The sequence below is a fragment of the Saccopteryx bilineata genome, chromosome X, assembly GCF_036850765.1.
Source record: "Saccopteryx bilineata isolate mSacBil1 chromosome X, mSacBil1_pri_phased_curated, whole genome shotgun sequence".
NCBI lineage: Eukaryota > Metazoa > Chordata > Mammalia > Chiroptera > Emballonuridae > Saccopteryx > Saccopteryx bilineata.
Genome location: NC_089502.1, coordinates 87,595,050 through 87,621,924, shown reverse-complemented (window position 1 = coordinate 87,621,924; position 26,875 = coordinate 87,595,050). Strand labels below are relative to the sequence as shown.

Below are 26,875 nucleotides of genomic sequence, written 5' to 3'. Positions count from 1 at the left end.
TATCCATTTTGAGTTTATTTTTGTGAATGGTGTAAGTTGGTGGTCTAATCTCATTATTTTGCAGGTAGCTTTCCAATTTTCCCAACACCATTTGTTGAAGAGGCTGTCTTTACTCCAATGTATGCTCTTACCTCCTTTGTCAAATATCAGTTGTCCATAAAAGTGGGTTTATTTCTGGGTTCTCACTTCTGTTCCATTGATCTATATGCCTGTTCTTATGCCAGATCCAGGCTGTTTTGAATACAATGGCCTGTAGTATAACTTGATATCCAGAAGTGTGATACTTCCCACTTTATTCTTCCTTTTCAAGATTGCTGAGGCTATTCGTGTTCTCTTTTAGTTCCATATAAATTTCTGGAATATGTGTTCTATATCTTTTAAGGAAGTTATTGGTATTTTAATGGGTCTTGCATTGAATTTATAAATTGCTTTGGGTAATATAGACATTTTAATGATGTTTATCCTTCCTAACCATAAGCACGGTATATGCTTCCACTTGTTTGTATCTTCTTTGATGTCTTTAATCAATGTTTTATAATTTTCCGAGTAAAAGTCTTTAATCTCCTTGGTTCAATTTACTCTTAGGTACTTTATTTTTTTGGTTACAATAGCAGAGTGGATTGTTTCCTTAATTTCTGTTTCTGACAGTTTACTGCTGGTGTACAAAAATGCATCTGATTTCTGAGTATTAATTTTATATCCTGCCACATTGCTGAATTGATTTATCAGGTCCAGTAGTTTTTTGACTGATATTTCAGGGTTTTCTATATACAATATCATATCATCTGCAAATAATGATAGTTTTACTTCTTCTTTTCCAATTTGGATGCCTTCGATTTCTTCTTCTTGTCTGATTACTGTGGCTAGGACTTTCAGGACTATGTTGAATAAGAGTGGTAAAAGGGGTCACCCTTGCCTTGTTCCTGATCTTAAGGGGATTGCTTTTAATTTTTGCCCATTGAGTATGATGTTGGCTGTGGGTTTGTCATAGATGACCTTTATCAGGTTGTGGTATGTTCCCTGTATTCCCACTTTGCTGAGAGTTTTGATCATGAAAGGGTGATACATTTTTCAAATGCTTTTTGTGCATCTACTGAAATTATGTGGTTTTTCTCCTTTCTTTTGTTTATGTGATGAATCACATTGATTGACTTGCAAATATTGTATCAGCCTTGCCTCCCCAGAATAAATCCCACTTGATCATGGTGTATGATTTTTTTCATATACTGCTGGATATGGAGGGCTAATATTTTGTTGACGATTTTGGCATCTAGATTCATCAGGGATACTGGCTTTTAATTTTGGAATCAGAATTATGCTCGCCTCATAAAAGCAGCTTGGAAGTCTTCCTTCCTAATGAATTTTTTGAAATATCTTGAGAAAGATAGGAGTTAGTTTTTCTTTGAATATTTGGTAGAATACACTTGTGAAGCCATCGGGCCCGGGCTTTTGTTTGTTGGGAGTTTTTTGATAACTGTTTCGATCTCATTTGTTGTATCTGTCTGTTCAGGTTTTCAGATTCTTCCTAATTGATTTTTAAACTATTATATGTTTCAAGAAATTTGTCCATTTCATCTAAGTTGTCTAATTTTTTGGCATACAATTCTTCATAGTATTTTCTTATAATCCTTTGTATTTCTGTTGTGTCAGTTGTTATTTCTCCATTCTCATTTCTAATTTTATTTATTTGAGTCCTCTCTTTTTTGCTTGGTGAGTCTGGTCAAGGGTTCACTGCTCTTGTTTACTTTGTCAAAGAACCAGCTCCTTGTTTCAATGATCCTCTGTATTGTTTCTTTAGCCTCTACATCATTTATTTCTGCTCTAATCTTTAATATTTCCTCCTTTCTACTACCTTAGGCTTTACTTGCTATTGATTTTCTAGTTCTTTTACATGCAGGGTGAGGTTATTTCAGCTTTTTCTATTTTCTTAAGGTATGCCTGTAATGCTATGTACTTCCTTCTCAGTACTGCTTTTGCTATGTCCCATAAATTTTGAGTTGTTGTATACTCATTATCATTCATTTCTAGGATATTTTTTTTTCATTTCCAGTTGCATGAAATATTTTTCCCATCCTTTTACCTTCAGTCTATGTGCATCTTTTGTTTTAACGTGTGTCTCTTGTAAGCAGCATATGTAAGGGTCCTGTTTTCTTATCCACACAGCTATGTCTTTTGATTGGATTTTTAAAATTTCTTCTTTGCTTTCATTGTTAACCCATTCATTATTTAATAACATACTATTTAGTTTCCAAGTGTTTGAGTATTTTTCAGTTTTTCTGTTGTGGTTGATTTCTAGTTTCATGCCATTGTGATCGGAGAAAATGCTTGATATGATTTCAATCTTCTTAAATTTGTTGAGACCACTTTTGTGCCCAAACATGTGGTCTATCCTAGAGAATGTACCATGAGCACTTGAAAAGAATGCATATTCTGCCACTTTAGGGTGAAAATTTCTGAAGATATCTACTAAATCATGTCAATCTAGTGTGTCCTTTAATCTGCTGTTTGTTAATTTTTTTCTTGAGGTTCTATCTAGTGATGTTAGTGGGGTATTGAAATCCCCTACTATTATAGTTTTGCTGTTGATCTCGCTTTTTATATCCATCGAAGTCTGCTTTATAAATTAGGTGTGTAGATATTTATAATGGGTATATCTTCCTGTTGGATTGCTCCCTTAATCATCATGTAGTGACCTTCTTTATCTCTTACTATAGCCTCTGTTTTAAAGTCCATTTTGTCTGATATAAGTATTGCTACCCCAGCTTTTTTTTCATTTCCAGTTGCATGAAATATTTTTCCCATCCTTTTACCTTCAGTCTATGTGCATCTTTTGTTTTAACGTGTGTCTCTTGTAAGCAGCATATGTAAGGGTCCTGTTTTCTTATCCACACAGCTATGTCTTTTGATTGGATTATTTAACCATTTACATTTAAGGTTATTATTAATATGTAGTTGTTTATTGCCATTTTATTCTCTAAAGCTGTATTTCTCTTTTGCTATATTCTTTCCCCCCTTTTGATCTGTTTATAACAGGCCCCGTAATTTTCTTATAGCATTGGTTTGGTTGTAATCAATTTTTGAGTTTGTTTTTTTTATTTGGTTTAGGAAGCTTTTTATTTCTCCTTCAATTTTAAATGATAGCTTTGCTGAATAAAGCATTTTGGTTATAGGCTCTTGTTCTGCATTACTTTGAATATTTCTTGCCATTCCCTTCTGGCCTCAAGTGTTTCTGTTGAGAAGTCGGATGTCATCCTTATGGGGGATCCTTTGTAGGTGATAGCCTTTTTTTCTCCAGCAGCTTTTAATATTTTCTCTTTATCTCTTAGCTTTGGTATTGCAATTATGATGTGTCTTGGTGCAGATTTCTTTGGGTTTCTCTTTAATTGAATTCTCTGTGCTTTTTGAACTTGTTTGACTTTTTCCTACATCAATTTAGGAAAGTTTTCAGTTAGATTTGACTGAACAAAGTCTCCATCCCTTGTTCTTTCTCTTTGGCAGGAACCGCTATTATGTGGATGTTATTTATCTTCATGTTGTCACAGAGTTCTCAGAGTTTCTTCAGACTTTTTTAGTCTCTTTTCTTTTTGCTGCTCTGCTTCTGTGCCTTCATTTATCTTGTCCTCTAACTCGCTGATTCGATCTTCAGCTTTATCCATCCTGCTTTTAATTCCTTCCTTTGTGGTCTTCATTTCTGATATTGTACTTGTCATTTCTGACTGATTCTTTTTTATTATTTCAATGTCCTTTTTTATACTTGCTATCTCTTTATTTAGGTGTTTGTTATGATCATCTATTGTTGTTCTAAGATCTTTGATCATCCTAACAATCATTATTTTAAACTCTGAGTTTGGTAATTTGGTTATATCTGATTCATTGAACTCCTTTTCTGGGGATTTCTCTTGATTCAATTGGGTTGTATTTCTCTGGCTTCCCATTTTGTCTGTGTATAAGAAGGTTGTGGCCACTATAGTCCAATGGGTATAGCTTCTGTGCTCCCTAGCTATGGTCTGTCTGCATGCCCACCACTCCCTCTGCCACTACCTTGGGCCTTCAGGCAATCGGGTATGGGCATTACTGGTGCTGGCCGGCTGTGGCTGTCACTGCAGTTTCTGCCTCTCCTTCAGGGGAGGGGCTGTGTTCACGTGCCAGGGTGTATATGCCTTGGCCTTCGCCCTGCTGCCGTGGGTGTGGCTGTGGGCCATACCTGGGCTGCAAACCTTGGCACCACAGGCATGGGTGAGTACCTTTGCTCAGCCATGGGTCTCATTCTATTCCTGGGCTTATGCCCCGCTCCCATGACTGGAGCTGCACTGGCAAGTTAGGCTGTAAGGCCCAGGGCTCCGAAGGCTGGGCGGGGTTGAACTCCTTCACTCAGCCTCGATTCTCCATCTTTTCTCGGGCTTTCGCCCCAACCCCACAGGTGGAGTTGTGCTTATACATCAGGCTGCAAGCCCTGGCTCTGCCAGTTGGGTGGGGCTGTGTGCTCTTCTCATCCGCGGTTCTCTGCAGATCCCAGGCTTTCACCTTTCCCCTGCTTGTGGGTTTGCAGGCTGGCCTGCAGCCAGCCAGATCGCTTTCGTGCACCCCTTCTGCCCATGCTGGGTGAGACTGAGCTCACGCCAAGCTTCAGTCTCTTGGCTGGCCCAGCTTCCGCCTCCGCCAATGGAACCATGCTTCTGTGTCCCACCACAGCCCACCGTCTGTCTAGCCCTCAGCAGTGTGGTTGGGGGCACTGCACCTTGGACCATAACACTCAATACTGTATTCCTTAAGGCTCCCTCCTTCTAAGCGACTCTGCTCTGAGTTTCGCAGAAGAGCTTGTTTGGCTGGTTTCCTGCTTCACTTTGCTGGTATTGCTGGTTCCAGGGTAGATATTCACTTCTGATTTGTTGAGTGACTCAGCCCAGGGGTTAAGGTGGTTCTCCCTCAAAGTATTTCTGCCTGTGCCTCCTAGATTACACTCTCTTCCTGCTATTCTGGTCCTTTTATCTCTCCCTATCCCCTTTAGCCCTGGGTAAGTGGTTGTGAAAGGTTTTCTGCAGGGTCCTTCTAAGAAGAATCCTGGGTCTGAGAAATCTGTCTCTCACAAACAGTATCCTGACTTGTTTTGCAGCTAAATACTGTCCAGACACTTCTTCTAGGCTCTGGGGCTGCAGGCTGGGGCTTTGTTCCTGGGGCCCAGGGCCCTCCCGTCTCCGCTAAACTCACTTCCCACCACGCGAGTCTCTCCGGGCTGCCATTCACTCCCAGGAGCTGGGCAGCCCTCTCCACATTTCCGCTTTTCCTACCCGTCTCTGTGTGACTTCTTCAGTGTTCCTTGGTTAAAGAGTCCTCTTAGTTTAGTCAAAAGTTGGTTTACTCAGATGATGGTTCTTAAAATTAAGTTGTAATCCACTTTGGTTCTGGGAGGTGGTAGATGGTACGTCCACCTATTCCATCGCCATCTTGCTAACCCCCGCGAAATGAAGAATTTTAAGTTCAAGTCTAAAATTATATAATCCTTTGGTTTCTGATAGAGTATACTAACCTTGATCTTTTATAAATCAGATATAAAAAGTAAAAACAACAAAAAGAAACAAACAGAAAAATGTGTTCTGTTCATAATCCAGACAAAACTATAGGAGATTGCTTTTAAGAAATCACAATGAATGAGGCTTTTAAAAAGACTTGGATTTTAATTCTGGCTCTTAGGCAACTCTAGTCAAGTAATCCCATTTAGCCAGAGCCTCATTTCCTCAGGACGGGCTTTTTGTTATTTGCAAAATGATCGACTCACTGTATTTGGATCTCAACTTGGCCATTTAGTAGGTAATCTTAGCTAAGTTACCTAACTCTTCTTATCCTTAGGCTCTCCATCTATAAGATGGGAATGCCACTGTCCATCTCGGAGGTTTATACTGAAGACTAAATACAAACCACCTAGCATGTGCTTGGACCGACATTGATACTCAATAGATAACTGCTATTACAACAGGTTAAATTTTATTAACTGCAAATCTCAGCCACTCACCAAGCCAAAAGAAAATGTTAGGCTGCTATCTCTGTAAAGTATCTATGGAAAAGTTAGAAAGGCTGTTAGAGGTAAGAACGTATCCTGTGAACAGACAGAAAAATCTTTTGTATTTCTCTTTCGTGTCACAGTGTGAAGGTGTCTAGCTGGTAACATCATATAAAAGGACACTAGAAGCAGACTTGGGCAAAAACTCAAAAGTGTAAAATTTTACTTATAAAGTTTTCTTCCTATTTAGTCAAGCTAACAAAATGACCAGTTCAAGTACTCACACTTGGTGACAATACCAGGTTCCTTTTATACTGCTCACAAAAATTAGAGGATATTTCAAAATGAATATGAAGTGATAAAATATCCTTTGATTTTTCTGAGCAGTATTTCCCCAGTTGGTTTTGGAAAGCTTGAGCATGATGTAAAAACAAGGTTCTCTGATTTTTTTTTAAGCCACATTAACTTTTACTTATCATTCAACATTAATGTGCCTTTTTTTCACATAAGAAAGTATGGAATCTCTTACTTTACAAGTAATATCTAGACCATAGGAATTTTCTCCTCTACTTGTCGCACCACCCATTTTTTCAATTCTTGAGATCACTCCCAGAGGAACATCAAGTATTAGAGCAGAATCCTGTAATTAACAAAAATATAAAAGTTAATATTTGTGTCAGTATAATCAAAATGTCAAAAACAAATTAAAAAAAAACATATGCTTTCAAGGTGTTTTTACCTTTGCCCTTCTACCACTTTTTATAAACAAAAATATGATATAGATAACACATTGTATGCAAGCTTTAAAATAATCAGTTACGCAAGCAAAATGCATTCCCAAACGTGTCATTCTGCACTGTCTACACAAAGAAGAGTAAACTTCTTGGTACACAATTCAAGAGCACATAATGTTGCTTCCAGCCTGTCTCTGCAGAGTTCTATCCCATGACATTCTGTGCTCCAAGTGAGTGAACACTTTCACCATTCTTCAAATATTTCATCTATTATCAGGCCTATATGCTTTGTGCATGGTGTTCCCTTTGCCTAGGATGATTTGGCTTTTCCAAATACCAAAATTTTTCCTTCGGCTTAAAACGCAGCCCAGCATGTATCACCTCTCATGAAGCCTTGCTTTCCAATTAGATCATATAGTTCTGACCATTTCCATCTCTGAAGTTCTACAACACTTTATTCAGACTACTATTACACCACTTGCTTCACTCCATTTTGTTACCATGAATTTCCTTGTCTGTATTCTCTCACTAGAAACCAAGCACCTGGCTGTCGTGCTTATTTTAGGCATGAGTGCATATCCCACAGCAGAAGGACCTAAGTGTATAGCAATACTTCTCCATCATTTCTTATCCAATGCTGGCTGCAAGGAATCCATAAGACTGCTGGCCTGACAAAATCATGGTACTGAAGTCATTCGCAATCCTTGCAACAAGATAACAGTTGTTGCGATGTACATAATTACTTGTTTGTTCCAGATACTACAACAGAGGCTTGGCATGCATCATCTAATTTTATCCTCACAACCATTCTGGGTGTAGGTGAAGTATTTCTGTTTATACATGTGGAACCAAGGCTTTAAAAATCTTCAGTAACTTGCTTAGAAAACATTGGGAAGGGTTGAAATTCAAGATTAGGTATGAGAACATATAGCAAGAGAGCCACAAAACTGGTCTTAACACTTTGACTCCATAACTGTACTCCAAAGAACTTATGTTACAGCAATCATACAACAGAAGGAAAAGCTGTATGCATGAAGATACTTAAGGGAGCTAGAGGTGAACATCAGGCTGCAGAATATTAAAGTTAGTCAACTCAATGGAATTAGCATACAGCTATTAAAATCATTATGGTGCATGGAAAAATAAGTTAAAGTGGAAAAAAGCATACAAAAATACACTAAGACTACAACAATGTAAAATATAAACAAAGATAGAAAGTGTATAAAATTTTTTAAATTCAACATTTTCTTTAATGTTAGATGACTTTAATAATGAAGAAAAAAATTTTAAAGGTGCTTATAATTTTTCTTTAAAAATGTCTTTGTAGAATACAAATAAAATTAAGTTTTTTATTCTATTTAAAATTTCCCTCCTTAAAACACAGTATAAAAAATGTTTCTTCATAAAATATTTTATAGATTATGGGTATTCCAGAAAGTCAAAAAGTGTAAGACTGTGGTGCATCCATGCCATGGAATGCTACTCAGCTACGAAGATGAATGAACTATGGATACATGCAAAAACCTGGAAGGATCTTAAAAAACATCATGCTGAGTTTATAAATAAAACCGAACTCAAAAGGTCATATGCTATATGATTCCATTTATAACATTCTTTTTTTGTTGTGTGTGTGACAGAGACAGAGAGAGGGGCAGATAGGGACAGACAAATAGGAAGGGAGAGAGATGAGAAGCATCAATTCTTCATTGTGGTATCTTAGTTGTTCATTGATTACTTTCTCATATGTGCCTTGACTGGGGTGCTATAGCAGACCTAGTGACCCCTTGCTCAAGCTAGCAACCTTGAGTTCAAGCTGGTGAGTTGTGCTCAAACCAGATGAGCCCACACTCAAGCTGAAGAGCTAGGTGTTTCGAACCTGGGTTCTCTGAGGACCCAGATTTGAAATCCCAAGGTCACTGACTTGACCATGGGCTCATCTGGTTTGAGGGCAGGGTCACTGTCTTGAGCGTGGGATCATAGACATGACCTCAGGGTTGTTGGCTTTAGCCCAAAGGTCGCTAGCTTGAGCCCAAGGTTGCTGGCTTGAGCAAGGAGTTACTTGGTCTGCTGTATCCCACCCCCCACCTGGTCAAAGCACATAAGAGAAAGCAATCAATGAACAATTGAGTTGCAAGGAAGAATTGATACTTCTCATCCCTCTGCCTTCCTGTCTGTCTCTATCCTGTCCCTCTCTCTGTCTCTGTCACACACAAAAAAAAGAAAAAAGAAAAAAAGAAATGTTGATGCAAAACCTATGTACTCTTATTGATCAATGTCACCTCATTAAATTTAATTTTCAAATAAATAAAAAAATCTGATGTAACTCTATTGTGCCAATCAATTCTCCGGTTTTGATAAAGCAGTAAAGTTATTGCAGAGGCTGAGTGTAGTGCACACAGGACCTCTCTGTACTCTTTTTCAAAAAACCTGAGTTCATACCTATGTCAAAATAAAAAATTTTAAAAGTATGAGTACAGTTATTATTATGTAAAGAGCATAAGCTCTTAAGTTGGACAAAAATGATTCTAATCTGGGTTTTCATATACATTAGCTGAATGCTTTTAGCAAGTTACAGTATTTCTCTGCCATATTTACCTGTAAAAGTAGGGATGATTAGAGATAATGAACTTAAATTACTGGGAATGGTGCCTGTCACATGGTAGCTAGAAAACAATAAAAGTTATTATTATAGAAAAGAATCCCTTGGCCCTAGCCCATTGGACCTGCATGTGGATGTCCCAGGTTTGATTCCTGGTTAGGGCAAACAGGAGAAGCGACCATCTGCTTCTCCACCCCTCCGCGCCCCCTCTTTCTCTTTCTCTGCCTCTCTCCCTCCTCCCACAGCCATGGCTCAATTGACTAGAGCGAGTTGACCTCTGGAACTGAAGATGTCACCCTGGCCTCTGTTTCAGGTGCTAAAAATAGCTTGGTTGCCCAGTAATGTAGCAACACCTCAGATGGGCACAGAGTATCGCCCCATAGGGGGCCTGTCAGGTGTATCCTGGTTGGTCCAGGTGTATGCAGAATTTTGCTGTCTGTCTTCCTTGCTTTCCTTTAATTAAAAGAAAAAGAATCCTTTAGTACATTTGGAAGACATTGCTTTGCTATGCAACTATAGTGGCCCAGTGTGCCGTGCTCTGGCACACAGCTACAGGGCTTTTTGTTTGTGTCTATAAGGAGGCATTTTTTAGCTGTTCATGGGACTACATACCTCACTATATAACTGAAGTCCAATTCTATAGAGAAAAAGACACTACTCAGTAACCGTGTACATACATAGCTACACATTATAATGTATTTACTTCTCAATGCAGTCTAGTTATTAAAAACATATTACCAGGCAGTCTGTTAAGATTATATTGAGATTTATGAGCACGTGTTCAACTGTATTTCTAAATGTCAAACGTATACATAAAAATACGTAAGAGGCCCTGGCCGGTTGGCTCAGTGGTAGAGCCTCGGCCTGGCATGCAGAAGTCCTGGGTTCGATTCCCAGCCAGGGCACACAGGAGAAGCACCCATCTGCTTCTCCACCCCTCCCCCTCGCCTTCCTCTCTGTCTCTCTCTTCCCCTCCCGCAGTGAGGCTCCATTGGAGCAAAGATGGCCCGGGCGCTGGGGATGGCTCCTTGGCCTCTGCCCCAGGCGCTAGAGTGGCTCTGGTCACAACAGAGCATGCCCCGGAGGGGCAGAGTATCGCCCTCTGGTGGGCAGAGCGTCGCTCCCTGGTGGGCGTGCCGGGTGGATCCCGGTCGGGCGCATGCGGGAGTCTGTCTGACTGTCTCTCCCCGTTTCACTTCAGAAAAAAAAAATACGTAAGAGTAGACACTAAATAGGAGTCTGAAACTCTAATAGCAACATGGAAGCAAGGATGCATGTAAAGCCAGAAGCCAGGGCCAAGGCCACTATCACAGCAGCTTTCTGGCCCATGCAGGTTCGCATTGGATTTGGACAGTCGGTAAAGAAACAACGGAGCCAAGAACTGATGGGCCTTCATCTTTAATCCTAGCTTGCACCCGGTGGGCAAGTAAAAACACACACTGGGCTCCAAAACCCAATCACATTCAGTGCTCACAAAGCTACTGATTTATCCGAGTTTCCTAGAATCAAAGGTTTCTAGCTCACCAGCCTTATTCTCCTCAGTTCCCCATCTCCTTCCTTATCCCAGATACAAACTCTACACAAACTGGCATCTCACTCAGCACTCCGCCATCTTGGCTGCTTTTCCTGGCCTCCTCCACGTGGCCTTTCTCTGTTCTCTTCTGCTCTCTCTCTTCTAATGATAATCTCAGGAAGCAAGAGCGCAAGCTCCCGTTCTACCCCTATTTTATAGTGTAGAATCAAAACCCTTAATCCAATATACAAAATAGGGAAGTCTCTAATACAAAGTCACTTTCTGAGGCATGATTGGATTGTACCACCCCACATCAAAAAGGGTAGGAAAGGCTTAATCCCAAAACCAAGCCCCAGGCTACAACGATCCTGCCTGCCCCCAACACACATTAATATCACCTGGGCAACAGGTTATCTTTTACAAAGTGAGCATAATACATTTTATCTGCCCAACAATGCAAAAGAAAAAAAATGCAGAAGAATTAAAAGTGAGATGAGACCTCTAAACTCTTTGTCCCTGTATAGAAGGAATTCAATAGCTGTGATTGCCCTGGAGAGAAAAGAACACACTGAGAAGAACCAGCCAGCTCATGACTAAGGACATCCACAATCTAATCAGGCTATCTGTCTCATTCTCCCTGAATGATAGGTTCAAAATCAGATAACCTAGCAGGCCAAACTGGAAGATCCAGGAATGGGAAAATTATCTTCCCTCTTTAGAAACCTAAGTTGCCACTATCTAAATATCATTAAATATGAAAGGATTCTCAAAGGTCCATTCTAACTCAAAATTTTGTGCCTCTGACCTTTAAATATGTAAAAGAGTTGAATACTAAATATAACAATCTAAAAAGATGCATTTATTTACTATCTCTCTTTTGAGTATATCCTGAGTAGCAGAAACTGTACTGTTCCCTAGGGACCATGGAGATTAAACAAGACACAGACATTGCCCTCAGGGAGCTCCAGGCCCAGTCTGGGAGATAAGACACAGTATCTGAATAGCTACAATGCCAGGATGCAAGTGCTAAAAGTCATTAAAAAACAAAACAAAAAAAGGGTCCAGACAAAGTGGAACTAGAGGTCGTAGGAGAGCAAGATGAGTTCCTGTCAATGGGGTTATATGAAGGTTTGGTGGTGAAAGTTACATTAAAGATAATTCTTTGCCCTGGCTGAATAGCTGGGTTGGAGCATCAACCTGAAGCAGAGGTTGCCAGTTTGATACTCAGTCAGGGCACATACAGGAAAGGATCAATGTTCCTCTCTCTCTCTCTCCCTCTCCCTCCCTCCTTCCCTCCCTCTTTCCCTGGCTAAAATCAATAAATAAAAACAAACTTAAAAAATGATTCTTAAAAAAATAAACAGGAAACAGTGACATCAGCTACAAGTGTGAAAAAGTATAGGGCTACACCTATTCATAGGAATCTTGGAGGCTAATGTGTGTGTATATGGTTTCTTTTTATTATGTTGGCATGGTTTAAAGCAGGGGTCCCTAAACTACAGCTCACGGGCCACATGCGGCCCCCTGAGGTCATTTATCCAACCCCACCACACTTCCGGAAGGGGCACCTCTTTCATTGGTGGTCAGTGACAGGAGCACTGTATGTAGCAGCCCTCCAACGGTCTGAGGCACAGTGAACTGGCCCCCTGTGTAAAAAGTTTGGGGACCCCTGGTTTAAAGGGTCCAACACAATATAACAGCATCAACACACCACTTCTTGCCCCACTATACCCCATGCAAAGTCTCTTTCTACCCCCATTTCCCACCTTGCCTCCCTCCCCCTACTTCCACCCATTTTCCTCTGGCTATTGCTACTCTGATTTTATATATATATATAAAATCCTTTCACCTTATTTGATCCAGTTCCCTCTTCCCCTCTTTCCTCTGACACCTTTCCATTTGTTCCCTGTGACCCTGCCTCTGTTTCTATTTTGTTACTTTTTATTAGATTTCATACTTTTTATTAGATTATTGTGTTTATTAGATTTCACATATAAATGAAATCATATGATATTTGTCTTTCTCTGCCAGGCTTATTTCACTTAGCATAATAATCTCCAGGTCCATCAATGTCATTGCAAAAGGTAAGATTTCCTTCTTTTTCTCAGCTGCATAGTATTCCATTGTGTAAATGTACCACAGTTTCTTTATCCACCCATCAACTGATAGGCACTGGGGCTGTTTCCAGACTTTGGCTATTTAAAATAACACTGCAATGAACATAGAATGCATATATTCTTTTGAATCGTTTTGTGTTGCTTCAGATATATTCCCAGAAGTGGAATCACTAGGCCATAAGGCAACTCCATTTTTATTTTTTTAATGGAAATTCCACACTGTTTTCCACAGTGGCTGCATGAGTCTACATTCTCACCAATAGTGCATGAGGGTTCTCTTTTTTCCACACCCTCATCAGCACTTGTTTTTTGGTTCATTTATTAATGATAGCCATTCTGGAAGGTGTGAGGTGGTTTTAATTTACACTTCTCTGATGATTAGTGATGTTGAACATTTTTTCATGTTTATTGGCCATCTGTATCCTCTTTGTATAAGTGTGTATTCATGTCCTTTGACCATTTTTTAAATTGGATTGTTGTCTTCCTGGTGTTAAGTTTTATAAGTTCTTTATATATTATGGTTATTAACCTCTTATGAGATGTATCTGCAAACGTGTTCTCCTATACACTGGGTTGTCTTTTAATTTTGTTAATGGTTTGTTTTACTGTGTAAAAGCTTTTTAATTTGATATAGTACTATTTGCTTATCTTTTCCTTTATTTCACTTGCCTAAAGAGATATATTGGCAAAAACACTGCTATGAAGTGAGGTCTGAAAGTCTACTGCCTATGTTTTCTTCCAGGATTTTTATGGTTTCATGACTTACATTTAAATCTTTTCTCCATTTTGAGTTTATTTTTATGTATCGTGTAAGTTGATGGTCGTTTCATTTTTTGGCATTTACCTATCCAATTTTCTCAACACCTTCCACAAAGGAGATTGTACTCCATTGTATATCTTGCCTCCTTTGTCAAATATTCATTGACCATAAAGGTGTGGGTTTATTTCTGGGTTCTCTGTTCTGTTCCGTTGCTCTGTATGCCTGTTCTTATGCCAGTACCAGGCTGTTTTGACTAGAATGGCCTTGTAGTATAACTTGATATCAGGAAGTGTGACACTTCCCACTTCTTTCTTCATTTTCAAGATTGCTGAAGTTATTCGAGTTCTTTTTTGGTTCCATATAAATTTTTGGAATATTTGTTCTAGATCTGTGAAGTATGCCACTGGTAATTTAATTGCAATTGTTTTGAATCTATAGATTGCTTTGGGTAGTATGGACATTTTAATGATATTAACTCTTCCTATCCATAAACACGGTATATGCTTCAGCTTGATTGCATCTTTTTCAATTTCTTTTTTCAATGTCTTATAATTTTCTGAGTACAAATCTTTTACCTCCTTGGTTAAACTTAATCCTAGGCAGTTTATTTTTGTTGTCATTGCAATAGTAAATAGGATTGTTTCTTTAATTTCTTTTAGACAGTTCTTATTGGTGTATAAAAATGACATTATTTCTCATTGTTAATTTTATATCCTGCCACCTTGCCAAGTTCATTTATGAGGTCTAGTAGTTTTTGGCAGATATCTTAGAGTTTTCTATGTATAGTATCATGTTGTCAGCAAATAATTACATTTTTACTTCTTCCTTTCCAATTTGGATGCCTTTTATTTCTTCTTTTTGTCCGTTGCTATGGCTAGAACTTCCAGTATTATGCCAAATAAGAGTGAAGGAAGAGGACACTCCTATCTTGTTCCTGATCTTAATGTGGTTTGCTTTTAATTTTTTCCCACTGAGTATGATGTTTGCTGTTGGTTTGTCATATATGACCTTTATTATGTTGAGGAATGTTCCCTCTACTACCACTTTGCTGAGTTTTCATCATAAATAGGTGCTGGATTTTATCAAATGCTTCTTATGCATCTATTGATATGATCATGTGATTTTTATCCTTTATTTTATGTGATGAATCACATTTATGGATTTGCAAATACTGTACCAGTCTTCTCTCCCCAGAATTAACCTACTTGATCATGATATATGATCTTTTTAGTATATTGCTGGATCTGGCTTGCCAATAATTTGTTGAGAATTTTAGCATCTATGTTCACCAGGAATATTGGCCTATAGTTTTTATTCTTTGTCCTATCTTTACCTGGTTTCAGAATTAGGATAATGCATGATTCATAAAATGAGCTTGGAAGTCTTCCCTTCTCTTGAATTTTTTGGAATAGTTTGAGAAGGACAGGTGTTATTTTTTTTTGAATATTTGGTAAAATATGCCTGTGAAGCCATCCAGTCCAGAACTTTTGTTTGCTGGGAGTGTTTTGATAACTTCTTCAATTTCACTTGTAATCAGTCTGATCAGATTTTCTGATTATTCCAGGTTCAATTTTGGAAAATTGTGTGATTCTAGGAATTGAGTCATTTTGGCCAGGTTGTCTAATTTTTTGGCATACAGTTCTTCATAGTATTTTTTTACAATCCTTTGTATTTCTGTGATGTCAGTTGTTATTTCTCCTCTTTCATTTCTAAATTTGTTTATTTGGGTCCTATCTCTTTTTTCTTAATGCAGTGGTAGTCAACCTGGTCCCTACTGCCACTAGTGGGCGTTCCAGCTTTCATGGTGGGCGGTAGCAGAGCAACCAAAGTATAAATAAAAAGATTGACTTGACTATAGTAAGTTTTTTTATAAAAATTTATTCTGCTAAACTTAGCGAAAATCCGACATAAAGTACTTGTTCAGTAGTTATTATTATATGCTTTAACTTGCTGTAACTCTGCTTTATAAATTTTATAAAGTAAAGTTACTTCCCTACTTTATAAATCACCATTACTGTAGAACCAGTGGGTGGTTAGAAAATTTTACTACTAACAGAGACACAAAAGTGGGTGGTAGGTATAAAAAGGTTGACTACCCCTGTCTTAATGAGTCTGGTTAAAGGTTCCTCAATATTGTTTACCTTTTCAAAGAAACAGCTCTTGGTTTCATTAATCTCATTAATCTTTTGTACTTTTTTAAAAGTCTCTATGTCATTTACTTCTTACTTGATCTTTATTATTTCCTTCCTTCTGCTTCCTTTGGTCTTTGTTTATTGTTCTTTTTGGTAGTTTTTTTAGGTGCAGGATTAAGTTGTTTAAGGGTTTTGCAGGGTTTTTTTTTCTTTTTCTTTAGGTGAGGAGGTGAGATAGTGAGGCAGACTCCTGCATGTGCCCCGACCAGGTTCAACCTGGACACTTCATCTGGGGCCAATGCTCGAGTACCAGCAATTTTTAGCTCCTAAGGCTGTCACGCTCTGATGGGAGTTATCCTCAGTGCCTGGGGCCATGCTTAAAACAATCAAGCTAGTGGCTGTAGGAGAGAAAGAGGAAGAGAAGGGGGAGAGGGAGAGCAGGAAAAGCAAATGGTTGCTTCTCCAGTGTGCCCTGATTGGAAATCAAACCCAGGACGTCCATACATCAGGCTGATGCTGTATACACTGAGCAACTGGTCAGGGCCTCTTTTGCTTTTTGAGGTATACCTGTAATGCTATGAACTTCCCTCTCAGGACTGCTTTCTCTGTGTCCCATAGATTTTTGGTTGTTGTTATGTTCATTTTCATTTGTTTCAAGGAAATTTTTTTTTCTTCCTTGGTCTCTTTGTTAACTCATTCATTATTTAATAACATACTATTTAGCCTCCAAGTGTTTGAATGTTTTTCAATTTCTCTATTGTAGCTGATTTCTCATTTCATGTCATTGTGGTCAGAGAAGATGCTTGATATGATTTCAATCTTCTTAAATATATTGAAACTTGTTTTTTGTCCTAACATATGGTAGATCCTAGAAAATGTTCCATTTGCACTTGAAATGAATGTGTATTCTGCTGCTTTGGGGTGGAATTCTCTGAAGATATCAGTTATCTGACCTAGCATGTCTTTTAAGGTCACTTTTTCCTTGTTGATTTTCTGTTTGGAAGATCTATTCATTGATATCAATAGGATGTCAAAATCCCTAATGACAGCTGTATTACTGTCATTCCCTCCCTTTATGTCCATCAGGATTTTCATATATTTAGGTGCTTCTATGTTGGGTACATAATGTTTACTAGGGTTATGTCCTCTTGTGTTGATCCCTTTATCATTATGTAGTGTCCTTTTTTTGTCTCTTAATATAACCGTTGCTTTAAAGTCTATTTTGTCAACTATGAGTATTGCTACCCTAGTTTTCTAAAAATTTTTATTTGCATAAAATATCTTTTAACATCCCTTTACTTTTAGTCTCTGTGTTTCGTTCTGAGGTGGTCTCTTGTAGACAGCATATATATTGGTCTTGTTTTCTTATCCATTCACCAATCCTATGTCTTTTGATTGGAGCATTTACTCCATTTACATTTAAGGTTATTATTGATATGTACTTACTTATTGCCATTTTATTTCTTAAATCTATAATCCCCTTTCTCTCAATTTCCTTTCTTCTTCTTATAGAAGGCCCTTTAACACTTCCTGCAATACTGGTTTAGAGGTAATGAACTTATTATATTTTTTGTTTGTTTGTTTTGTCTGAAAGCTCTTTATTTCTCCTTCAATTTTAAATGATAGCTTTCCTGAATATAGTAGTCTTGGTTGTAGCTTCTTGTTTTGCATCCCTTTGGATATGTCTTGCCAATCCCTTCTGGCCTAAACTGCTTCTGTTGAGAAGTCAGATGACAGCCTTGTGGGGCTCCTTTGGAGGTAATTAAGTGCTTTTCTCTTGCAGCTTTTAGGATTCTTTTTTTGTTACATTTGGCATTTTAATTATGATGTGCCTTGATGTTGGCCTCTTTGGCTTCATCTTTAATGAGACTCTGTGCTTTTTAAACTTGTGTGAGTTTTTCCTTCACCAGATAAGGAAAATTTTCATCTATAATTTCTTCAAACATGTTCCCTATCCCTTGTTCATTCTCTTCTCCTTCAGGAATCCCTATGATGCAGATACTGTTTCACTTGATGTTGTCTCAGGGGTCTCATAGGCTTTCCTCAGCCTTCTAGAGTCTCTTTTATTTTTGCTGCTCTACTTTTGTGCTTACTGTTTTCTTGTCCTCAAAAGTACTGATTCCAGGCCCTGGCCGGTTGGCTCAGCGGTAGAGTGTCGGCCTGGCATGCAGGAGTCCCGGGTTCGATTCCCGGCCAGGGCACACAGGAGAAGCGCCCATCTGCTTCCCCACCCCATCCACTCCTCCACCTCTCCTTCCTCTCTGTCTCTCTCTTCCCCTCTCGCAGCAAGGCTCCATTGGAGCAAAGATGGCCCGGGCGCTGGGGATGGCTCTGGGGCCTCTGCCTCAAGCACTAGAATGGCTCTGGATGCAACAGAGTGACGCCCCAGAGGGGCAAAGCATCGCCCCCTAGTGGGCATGCTGGGTGGATCCCGGTCGGGCGCATGCGGGAGTCTGTCTGACTGCCTCCCCGTTTCCAGCTTCGGAAAAATGAAAAAAATATATATATATATATATGTATATTGGCTCTGGTTGGTTGGCTCAGTGGTAGAACATCAGCCTGGCATGTGGATGTCCCGTTCTATTCCCAGTCAGGGCACACAGGAGAAGCGAACATTTGCTTCTCCACCCCTCCCCCTCTCAGTTCTCTCTCTCTCTCTCTCTCTCTCTTCCCCTAGGAAAAAAAATAAGAAAAAAAAAAGTACTGATTCCACCCCTTCTTCATCCAACCTGCTGCTGATTCTTTCTGGTGCAGACATCATTTCAGATATTGCATTCACCATTTCTGACTGCTTCTTTTTTTATTATTTTAATGCCCTTTTTTAAGGCTTGCTATCACTTTGTGTATGTTCTGACATCATCCTTTCATACCCTAAGATCTTTGAGCATTCTAATAAATATTGTTTTGAAATTTGTGTCTGGTTGTTTGGTTGTTTCCATTTAATTTAATTGTCTCCTGGGAATTTCTCTTGTTGGTTTATTTTGGGAATATGTCTGTCTGTCCTTTTTTGTCTGTGTATTAGGTGGCTCTGCTCTGACTCCCAAATCAGTTGTGGTATCTTTATGAGGAAGGTGTCTTGTTGGGCTCAGTGGTACAAACTGAGAGGCCACCTCTGCTCCTTGCTTGAGAATTTTTTCTTTAGGGTTATATGTACTCTCTTGTTGTATGTGAGTCTTGAATGCTGTTGGCCCTTTCATGGCTGAAGTTAACCCTTCAGGCTGGCTGGGCCTAAGGGTCACCCTTGATCATGTGTATTAGACCTTGTGTCATGACTCTCCCCTGAAGTATAGTTATTCTCAGCAGGGTCTGGTGCTTACTGGACTATTACTTTGGGTGTGTCACTTGTGTGGTTGGTGCAGTCTGCAACCCATTGCTGGTTGTGTTTGTTCTAGGTCCTCCTAGGTGGGGTTGAGGTGCAGGTTGATGTCAGACATTGTAACCAGCTATGGGCTACCTGTCTTTAGCTACCACTGTGTTCACTGTTTGTATCTATATTTTCTGTACCTCAGTGTGTGTGGGAGGGGTCATCCTGTGTACATAGGTCAACTTCTTCCTGCTTAAAGCTGTAAAAGGGCCAAAGCTCCTTATTTTTGCTTCTACTTTTCAGATGTTTCATTTCCCCTTGAAGCTGCCTAGTCTTCTACCAGACCCTTCTGTAGAAAGATTGTAGAGTGAGCTCAGACTGGCTTCACCCCACCAATTCCTCCACAGTTTGCAAGTTTGGTAAGGTAGGGCAACTGAGGTTGGGAGGACATTAGTGGGACCCCCATACTTGTGAGGTCTCTTCATCATGCAGTTGGTATGGGAAAATTGGCCCCTATACCAGGTCCTAATCTCTTAGTCACTGCTGGATACTACAATTTTATTTATTCCCAGAGAGGTTCAGGTTGGGTGGGGCCGAGAGTCCCCTCTACAGAAGTTCTTCCAATTGAAGATCCACTGGTCTCAGGAAGGAAGATTAAGAGAGTCTTCTACTGGGGCTGATTGTGGCCCTGCCCCCAGGAGGGGGTAAAGCCCTTCATCTGGTCTTAACAATAGGCTCCAAGGCACTCACACTTTGAATGTCTAAGCTCTAAGCCTCTCTTGCTTTCAACTGCGGGACTGAGTCCAGCGGGGTAGGATATCTAGGACTTGGGCTAGCTGATTATGAGGCTCTATCTTGTCCAATGCATGTCAGCTGCTGTGTATGTATTGACAATAGGAACCAGAATTTGCCTCAGATGGATTTGTTGCCTTATGATCTCTCCCTCTGGATATGCCACTTATAATGCTAGTTGGATCCTGTTCTGATGTTATCTGTAGCTGGCCACTGTATGTGTTGGTTCTGGGTCTCTTAGGAGAGAACTTGGTATAGACCAGTGTAAGACACTGCCTATGACTTCCCCTCAGCAACCCATTTGAAGCTACAAGCAATCCACAATTTGTGGCTGCTTCTGTTGTACTTAGGTGCACATGGAAGGAAGAACTGCACACCTAGCTTGGCTTTTACTAGCACTGGACCTGGGGGTGGTCATCAAAAGACCATAGGCTTCTGGAGATCCACCTCTTGCTGCCTCTGTATGCTGGTTGCTTTTAGGCTCCACACTGAAGAAAACCTCTGAGACAGTAGGGAGGCTAGGAAAGGTGGTGGATGTGGCTGCTACTTGAGTCCCAGGTATCCTTGGTAGGGTGTAGCCACTAGGAGTCAGGTGGGTAGAGCCTCTGAAACCAAGAGATTTGACCTTCCAATAGCCCAGACAGTTTCTACTCAATCTCCCATTAGGGGAAGCACCAGTCATATTCTTAGGAAAGTGGGTGGGGAGAAATAGCTCTAGCCTCAAATCCAGATACCAGAGTCACTGTTACCCACTGAGTCTGTTTAGCCTTCTGGCAAGGCTACTTAAATCTCACAGGGTGAGTCAAGATAAATACCCAAGGGTGGCCCCCTACGCTGATGCAGCATAGAGAGAAGTGCTCCAGACAAGAGAGATGGTGACAGGTACCATAGAATGACTCAGCAAAGGGTTCCTAGTGGGTGTCCCCCCATGATGTATACCCCTACAGCTGCAAATCTCAGACTTTCTTCATATGACTCTAGTCCTCTTAGCCTTCCCTTTGCTGGAGACCATAGTAAGTGGCTGTGAATGAGATTTTAAGTTTTGGCCCTTTAAGAGGTTGCCTATGGCTCTGAAAACTCCTGTCTCTTTCTGTCAGACAGAAGCCTCACCTCTTTTCATAGCTAAATGCTATAGGGGTACCTCTTCTTGGTTCTCATGGTCTATGCTGGGGAGACAAGCTTGGGGTACAGCACCCATACCTCTCAGGATTAACCCCCTGATATGTCCCTCTGGAACCTCAGCCACCACTGGTAGGAGTAGGGGCAGCCCTTTTCATGTCTCCACCTTTTCTACCAGTCTTGCTATGGCTTCATTTGTGAATCCTTGGTTATAAGCCTCTTCTTCATTTAGCCTTGAGTTGTTTTTTTTAGGATGATTGTTCTTAAATTTAGTCCTAAGTCCAGTTGTTTTTTTCCTGGGAGGAGGCGAGTGAATCATCTTCTTACTCCATTGCCAATTGGGATTCCCCAAACTCTGGAGATTAATGTTTTAATGAAAGCAAGAGGCTATGAGAATCTGAAAGTAGAGTGTGAGGTGGAAACCAAATGAAGGGTATGAACCACTGTGGAAGAATCAAAGGTGACTCAGATTTATAGTCAAGTGTCTATGACAATGGTGGTCTTTCTAAGAGATGTGAAGAACATAAGATGAGGTTCTAAAGGAAGATTAACACTGTCAATTTTAGACACATTGGATTTGAGTTTATGATAAATTATTCAAGATCAGATATCTAGGAGGCAGCTGGAAATACAGAACTAGAATAGATCCCAAAGATTCCTCAAACTCAAAATGTCCAGAACTAATCAAATGATGTTTCTCTCTCCAAACTATATCTTCCTATCTCCACTTCTGGCCAGTTACCAAAGCCTGAAATCTAGGTGTTACACCCTTTCTTCATTATCCTTAATCCTACCTTTCATGTTTACCTCTTAAATCAATCTCGTATCTGTTAACATCTCTCCAACACTACCAGCAACTTCTTCGGACCACTGGAATAGGCACAGTGGTCTTTTTGCTGCTATTGTTATTCCACTTATAATCTTCCCTCTTCACAGCAGCCTGGGTGATCTTTTATATAAGTAAACTTGATGCTATCATTCCTCTACTTAAACTACTTCTGAAGCTTTCCTATGCTCACCTCTAAACACTTAAAACCTTAGCAGAGTCTACGAGGCCTAGGTCATCTGGCCACCACCCACCTCTCTGCTCATCTCTCACTGTTGTCCTGGCCCCCATCCCAGTCACACTGCCATCGTTTTATGATCTGTTTGTTCTCCCATATGCTGCTCTCTCAGCTTATTCTCTCCAACCTAGCCCTTTCCTAGTATCTAGGTAACTTGTATTTCTTCTCCAGACTATGGGTCAAGCATCATGTTCTCAGGACAATTTTGCAAAATTCTCAAACTACTGTGCTCGTCCTGTACTACTGCCATGCAACACTTACCAGTTTGTTGCTATATATTGATGTAATTATCTGATTAATGTCTGTCAGTCCCATCAGAACTAAAGCTTCATGAGACAGAGACTGTGTTTGCTGTGTGCATCACTATATCCTAGCACCTGGCACAGTGCTTGACAGTAGGCTCTGAAACAACCAATGAATAAAAAAAGAAAGATATGGCCTGGAACTATGGAATTGGAAAGCAACGAAAGTTGAGAAAGAAGAAGGCAAGGATGGAACTCTGAGGAAATATACATAACTCTGGGGGAATTACAAAGCGGGAAGGAAAAAAAATGCACTGCAATAAAGGCAAGAGGCAAAAAGGAATGGAAGAACCAAGATTTCATGGAGAAACTTAAAAAGAAAGGAGTAATCAACAATACCTATAGCTGCAGAGAAGTTAAAAAGTTGGGGATTCCACCAAGGCCACTGAAATTGAGCAATGAAAGGGTAATTTCAATAGAGAACAAAAGCCAAACCACAAAAAGTGAAGGAGTTAACAGACCAGGCAAGAGACAAGATGGCCATGGAGTAGGCAGATGTTCCAACTCGTACATCCCAGAACCAAAGTGGATTACAACTTAATTTTGAGAAGAGTCATTTTAAAAGACCAACTTTGGACTAAACTAAGAAGATTCTACATCCAAGGACCAACAAAGAACCCACACTGAGACTGGTAGGAAAGGCGGAGATGCAGAAATTGCTGCCCCGCTCCCAGGAGCAGGAGGTGGCCGGGAGGGACTCTCATGGTGAGGAGGATTGCCCAGTGAGTTGTGGGTCCTCAGCCCCAGAACTGGAGTCCCAGCCTAGAAACCTGGAGCCTTGAAGGGGCGAACAGACTGTATTTGTCTGAGAAAGGAGCCTAGATACTGTTTGAAAGAAGGAGACAGAACTCTCAGACCCAGACTCCGTAGTAAAGGGACTGGACGGAGAACCTCGCTCACAGCCACCTGCCTGGGTTTCCGGGAGCGGGGAGTGCTGGGAGGACTGGAGATTCCAGGGGAGAGTGTGGTCTCGGAGGCACAGGGGGAGACAATTTGAGAAATGTCTACCCTAACCCCTGGGCTGAATCACTCCCCAAATCTAAAGTAAACATTTCTCCTTGGAGCAGCAACATCAGCAAAGGGAAGAAATTACCCTGTCCACCAGAAGCTCTCCTGCTCCAGTCAGAACAAAGAGGAGCTTAGAAGTAAATGGTATATTAGGGACACAGGTAGTGAGTGCTGAGGTCTGAGCTATACTGCCTCCCCCATGCTGCTGAGTGCTCAGCTGCTGAGGTCAGAGTGAGCACGCAAGATCACCCAAGGCACAAGCTTGGGCGACTGTGGAGGTAGTCCAAGAGGGCGCTGGAGAACCCACCCAAGGCAGTGGAAGCCACAGCAGCAGATGTAGAGGTCAGAGTGAGTGCGCAAACTCGTGGTCTACCGCATGACCTCAGGAAATTGCAGAGGCAGTCCCAGTGGGCATGCGCAGGCCCACTAGCGGCGCGAGCCCACCCTTGGAGGTGGATGGGGCCTGGAAAACAGCAGAGGCAGTCTCAGCAACTGCGGGCCACCCATGGAGGCAGAGGCTGCGGGAGCTGCTGCACAAGTCCAAGCTCCCAAGCAATTCCGCCTGCGTTGTAGGCTCCCCTTGCCCCTGGCAATGGCTAAGTCCTGGGAAACAGTGTAAATATAATGGATTAAAAGAAAATAATATGATGAAATGTATGCCAAAAGTAGACAACCTAGGTGAAATGGACAAATTACTTGAAACATATAATCTTTGAAAAATCAATCTGGAAGAATCAGAAAACCTACACAGATTACAATAAATGAGATCAAATAGTTATCAAAAAATTCCCAAAAATCAAAAGCCCTGGGCCAGATGGCTTCACAAGCAAATTCTACTAAATAATCAAAGAAGAACTAGCTCCTATCTTTTACAAAGCTATTTCAAAAAATTCATGAGGAGAGAAGACTTCCAAGCTTCTTTTATGAGGCAAGCATAATCCTTATTCCAAAACCAGGCAAAGACAACACAAAGAAAGACAACGATAGACCAATATCCCTGATGAATTCAGATGCTAAAATTCTCAACAGTAAATCAGGATACATATATTCAAAGATAACATGTCCAGTTTATCTTGTCGTTCAATTATGTTGCATACCCATCACCCAAAGTCAGATTGTCCTCTGTCACCTTCTATCTAGTCCTGATTTACTGATGTCACCCCATTAAAAATAAATAAATAAAATTTAATTTAAAAAAATAAAAAAGGTAGTTTATTAAATAAGAACAATAAAAGAGGTACACAAAACTAGATTATGGTATAAGAAATAGTTAACTATTAATGAAAAAGTTTTAAATAATACCTGACAAAATATATATATATATATATAATTTATTTAAAATACTTCCAATGAAAGCTTGTCACCTGCTGGTTGTTTGCCACTTTTTTACTTTACGTTATATGTTTGCTGAAGTAACAAACATGAGGGTATTAAAATGTAGTATTTCATTTAAAGTATACTGAGTTTTATGAAATGAATAAATAAATATTACAATCATAAAAAAAATTCTCATGATCAAGTGGGATTTATTCTGGGGAAGCAAGGCTGGTACAATATTCACAAATCAATCAATGTGATTCATGACATAAACAAAAGGAAGGAGAAAAACCACATGATAATTTCAATAGATGCAGAAAAAGCATTGATAAAATCCAGCACCCATTTAAGATCAAAACTCTCAGCAAGGTGGGAATACAGAGAATATAACATGGTAAAGGTCATCTGTGACAAACCCACAGCCAACATACACAACGGGCAACAATTAAAAGCAATCCCCTTGCCTGACCAGGCAGTGGCACAGTGGATAGAGCATCAGACTGGGATGCGAAGACCCAGGTTCGAGACCCCAAGGTCGCCAGCTTGAGCGAGGGCTCATATGGTTTGAGCCAGGGTCCCCAAACTTTTTACACAGGGGGCCAGTTCACTGTCCCTCAGACCACTGGAGGGCCGGACTATAAAAAAACTATGAACAAATCCCTATGCACACTGCACATATTTTATTTTAAAGTAAAAAAACAAAACAGGAACAAATACAATATTTAAAATAAAGAACAAGTAAATTTAAATCAACAAACTGACCAGTATTTCAATGGGAACTATGCTCCTCTCACTGACCACCACTAAAAGAGGTGCCCCTTCCGGAAGTGCGGTGGGGGCCAGATAAATGGCCTCAGGGGGACGCATGCGGCCCGCGGGCCGTAGTTTGAGGACCCCTGGTTTGAGCAAAAGCTCACCAGTTTGAGCCCAAGGTCACGGCTCGAGCAAGGGGTTACTCAGTGTGCTGAAGGCCATGGTCAAGACATGTATGAGAAAGCAATCAATGAACAATTAAAGTGTTGCAATGCGCAACGAAAAACTAATGATTGGTATTTCTCATCTCTCCGTTTCTGTTTGTCTGTCCCTCTCTCTGACTCTCTCTGTCTCTGTAAAAAAAATTTTTTTTAAAAAGCAATCCCCTTAAGATCCAGAACAAGGCAGGGTGCCCCCTTTCACCACTCTTCTTCAATACAGTTCTGGAAGTCCTAGCCACAGCAATCAGACAAGAAAAAGAAATAAAACGCATCCAAATTGAAAAAGAAGTAAAACTATCATTATTTGCTGATGATATGACGTTGTAGATAGAAAACCCTAATGTCTCAGTCAAAAAACAACTGGACCTGATAAATCAATTCAGCAAGGTGGCAAGATATAAAATTAATATTCAGAAATCAGAGACATTCTTATACACCAACAATGAACTGTTTGAAAGAGAACTTAAGAAAACAACAGCCTTCACTATTGCAACAACAACAAAAAAAGTACCTAGAAGTAAATATAACCAAGGAGGTTAAAGACTTGTACTTGGAAAACTATAAAACATTGATAAGAGAAATCAAGGAAGATACAAACAAGTGGATGCATATACCATGTTTGTGTATAGGAAGAATAAACATCATTAAAATGTCTGTATTACCTAGTAAAATTTATAAATTCAATGCAATTCCTATTAAAATACCAATGACATACTTCAAAAATATAGAACAAATATTCCAAAATTTTATATGGAACCAAAAAAGAACACGAATAGCCTCAGCAATCTTGAAAAAGAAGAATAAAGTGGGTGGTATCATACTTCCTGATATCAAGGTATACTACAAGGCCATGGTACTCAAAACAGTTTGGTATTGGCCTAAGAACAGGCATATAGATCAATGGAAGAGAACAGAGAACCCAGAAATAAACCCACAGCTTTATTGACAATTGGTATTTGACAAAGGAGGTAAGAGTATAGAATGGAGTAAAGACAGTCTCTTTAACAAATGGTGTTGAGAAAATTGGACAGCTACTTGCAGAAAAATGAAACTAGGCCACCAACTTACACCATTCACAAAAATAAACTCAAAATGTACAAAAGACTTAAATGTAAGTCAAGAAACCATACGCATCTTAGAAG

General features: G+C 40.0%; 1 protein-coding gene across 3 annotated transcripts in view; it reads right to left on the bottom strand.

The window, feature by feature from the left end:
* MTM1 (myotubularin 1) overlaps nucleotides 1-26,875 on the bottom strand; it is a 193,562-nt gene that overhangs the window by 106,521 nt on the left and 60,166 nt on the right. For all 3 annotated transcript variants that reach the window (XM_066249555.1, XM_066249556.1, XM_066249554.1), the window contains exon 5: nucleotides 6,528-6,638. In XM_066249555.1, the coding sequence (XP_066105652.1) occupies nucleotides 6,528-6,638 (111 nt within the window). The remainder of the gene's footprint in view (nucleotides 1-6,527; nucleotides 6,639-26,875) is intronic.